The sequence below is a fragment of the Octopus bimaculoides genome, chromosome 21 (assembly GCF_001194135.2).
Source record: "Octopus bimaculoides isolate UCB-OBI-ISO-001 chromosome 21, ASM119413v2, whole genome shotgun sequence".
Taxonomy (NCBI): Eukaryota; Metazoa; Mollusca; class Cephalopoda; order Octopoda; family Octopodidae; genus Octopus; species Octopus bimaculoides.
The window spans coordinates 5,105,026-5,107,780 of NC_069001.1; the positions used below are offsets into that span (position 1 = coordinate 5,105,026).

The following is a 2,755-nucleotide window of genomic DNA, read 5'->3' on the forward strand; positions in this document are numbered from 1 at the left end:
ATTTATTCGAGCCATGTGATTGGGGTCATGCTGGAGCACCACTGTGGGGGAAAATATATGTATATATATATATATGTGTGTGTGTATGTATGTATATATATATATATATATATATATATATATATATATACAGACATACACATACACATACACACCCACGACACCTACTCACATGTACACATATGAATGTGTGTCTTTGTATTTAGGCATATACTTGTGTATGTGTGTGTGTGTGTGTGTGTGTGTGTGTGTGTGTCTATATATTTGTATGTATGTATATGTGTATGTATATCTCTCCCTATATATTTATGTATACACACACACACACACACACACACATCCGTATGTATCTCTGTATGTATAGCTGTAGTATGATTGATTGCTTGTGTGACAAGTTGCAATGGCTGGATGGCCAGTTGGTTGGCAGGATGGGTGGATGGATAGGTAAGTGGCTAGAGAAGTAGGTAAATAGTTAGAGGCACACCTAACTAGTCTTAGATGTTTGGCTGCATGGTTTTATGGTCACACTTGAATGATTAGAGTTTTAGACATCTATATCAATGGTTACTTGTCAGATGATCACTTGGTAGATTTGTTGCCTATTTGGGTGATTGGTTGCTAAGTTGTTTGGTCAGCAGACTGGTTGCCTAGTTGACAGGATGTTGACAGATTGGTTTTGTTTCACTGATTTATTAGTTGCTGGGTTGGCAGATTGCTTGCTTAGTTGGCTTGTTCATTAACACATTGATTGCCTAATTGATTTACTGATTGGTTGCTTAATTGGCTGATTGTCTGGTAAATTGGTTAGCTATTTGACTTACTGCTTGGTTTATGGTCTGGTTGGTTTGGTCAGTGGTTTGACAATTATTTTGTTTCTTAATTAGCTAGCCAGCTTGACGTGACAAGTTCATAGGCTGGTGGCTTGGTTGATTGCTTAGTTGGCAGATTGGTTGCCTAAATGGCAATTTGGCTAATAGCCTGACTTGTTTTCTGAATGATTGGCTAGTTCATTGTTTGATAGTTTATTTGGCTGTATGCTTAATCCATGTTGGCTAGTTGGCTCAATTACTTGTCCGGTTGTTATATTAATTGACAGATTGGTTATCTGAATAGCTGGTTTAATAGATTGATTGGCTATTTGATTAATTTGTTGATTAATTAATTGGTTGATAACTATTGTTGCTTGATTGGTGTCCAGTAAAGGCAGACAACAGTCCTATCTCCCTATCTAATTCATAACAAACAGTGTACAGTTTGTTCATAAATTATCTTTACAACTTCCACAATTAATTGCAATAAATTGTAAAGATAATTTATGGACTCACCATGTATATTGACAGACCTTTCCGACCCACATTACGTAGGGGGTAGTGGCTTGGGTGAGATGGATAAGAGGAAAATATATGAGAAGCAGAATGTAGCTGATGGTGGGGGTGGTGGTTGCAATGATGATGATGATGATGATGGTTGTGGTGGTGATAGTGGTGGTAGTAGTAGTAGAAAAGAAAGTCGTAGAAGTAGTGGTGGTGATGGTGGTTGTAGTAGTAGTATTGTGGTGGTGGTGGTGGTGATAGTAGCAGCAACAGCAGTAGTAGTAGTCATGTTGGAAGCAGTGGTAGTGGTGGTTGCGATAGTAGTAGTAGTAGTAGTAGTGGTAGTAGTACTTGTAAAAGTTGTAATAGTAAATGGAGATGTGATCGCAGTGGTATAAGGAAAAGCCATAGAAGTAGTAGTGGTGGTGGTGGTGGTAGTGTTAGTAACAGCAGCAGCAGCAGCAATAGTAGTTGTAGTGGTGGTAGTAGTAGTAGCAGTAGTGGTGGTGGTGGTGGTGGTGGTGGTGGTTTTAATCCAATTGTTTACTTTACCCCCACCAGATTAAGTCCTACTAAAACCAGTTCAGTTATTTAAGAAATCTCTTTTACATGGCTGAGTGGTTAGGAGGCTTGTTTTGCGACCACTTGGTTCAGGGTTCAATCCCAGTGTGTAACTCCTTAGCACCTTGGCCAAGTGTCTTCTGCTGACCTTCGGTTGACAGAAACTGTGTGGAAGCTCATCGTATGTGTATGTCTGTGTGTGTGTGTATGTGTGTATATATATATATATATATATATATATAAACACACACACACGCATAAGTAGTCTCTTTCTCTTTCTCTTTCTCTCATACATAGATACTCTCTCTCTCTCTCACACACACACTGACAGACACCCACCAATATTTGATCTTCCATTAACCTTCTTCTTCTGTCCATTCTAGGTTTGCGTGACTATTCTTCAATCTTCGCCATGTTGGTGAACATTGATTTCTGGAGAACTCTTGGAGAAGACAGAATCCATTCTTACATGAGATCCCTCATCAAACGTGCTGGTAGGTCGACATAAGTGTCCATTAATTTGGATCACGATTCCCAAACCATTGGAGGTACTCTGGCAGTCACATTGTTACCTGCTTTCTAGAGCAACACCAACGACCATACATAATTTATAGTAATAGCATACCTGCAGGTGTGTGTGTGTGTGTGTGTGTGAAGGTACATGACTCTGGTTAGAACATCAGACTCACAAGGAATTGCATCATGGTGCTGTTTTTCTCACAGATAGTGCCCAACTGACCCTACCATACTGTGCAGTCAAAAAATCAAAAACAAACAATGTGCATGTGTGAAATAAAAAATATAAAGTGGTGACAATTTACCTGTCACACCCTGTATATATATATATATATATATAAAAATATATATATATATATATATAT

At 38.6% G+C, this 2,755-nt stretch overlaps 1 protein-coding gene across 1 annotated transcript in view; it reads left to right on the forward strand.

Moving 5' to 3' along the window:
• LOC106884095 (uncharacterized) overlaps positions 1–2,755 on the forward strand; it is a 29,261-nt gene that overhangs the window by 24,489 nt on the left and 2,017 nt on the right. The window contains exon 9 of the mRNA XM_014935314.2: positions 2,258–2,368. Within this exon, the coding sequence (XP_014790800.1) occupies positions 2,258–2,368 (111 nt within the window). The remainder of the gene's footprint in view (positions 1–2,257; positions 2,369–2,755) is intronic.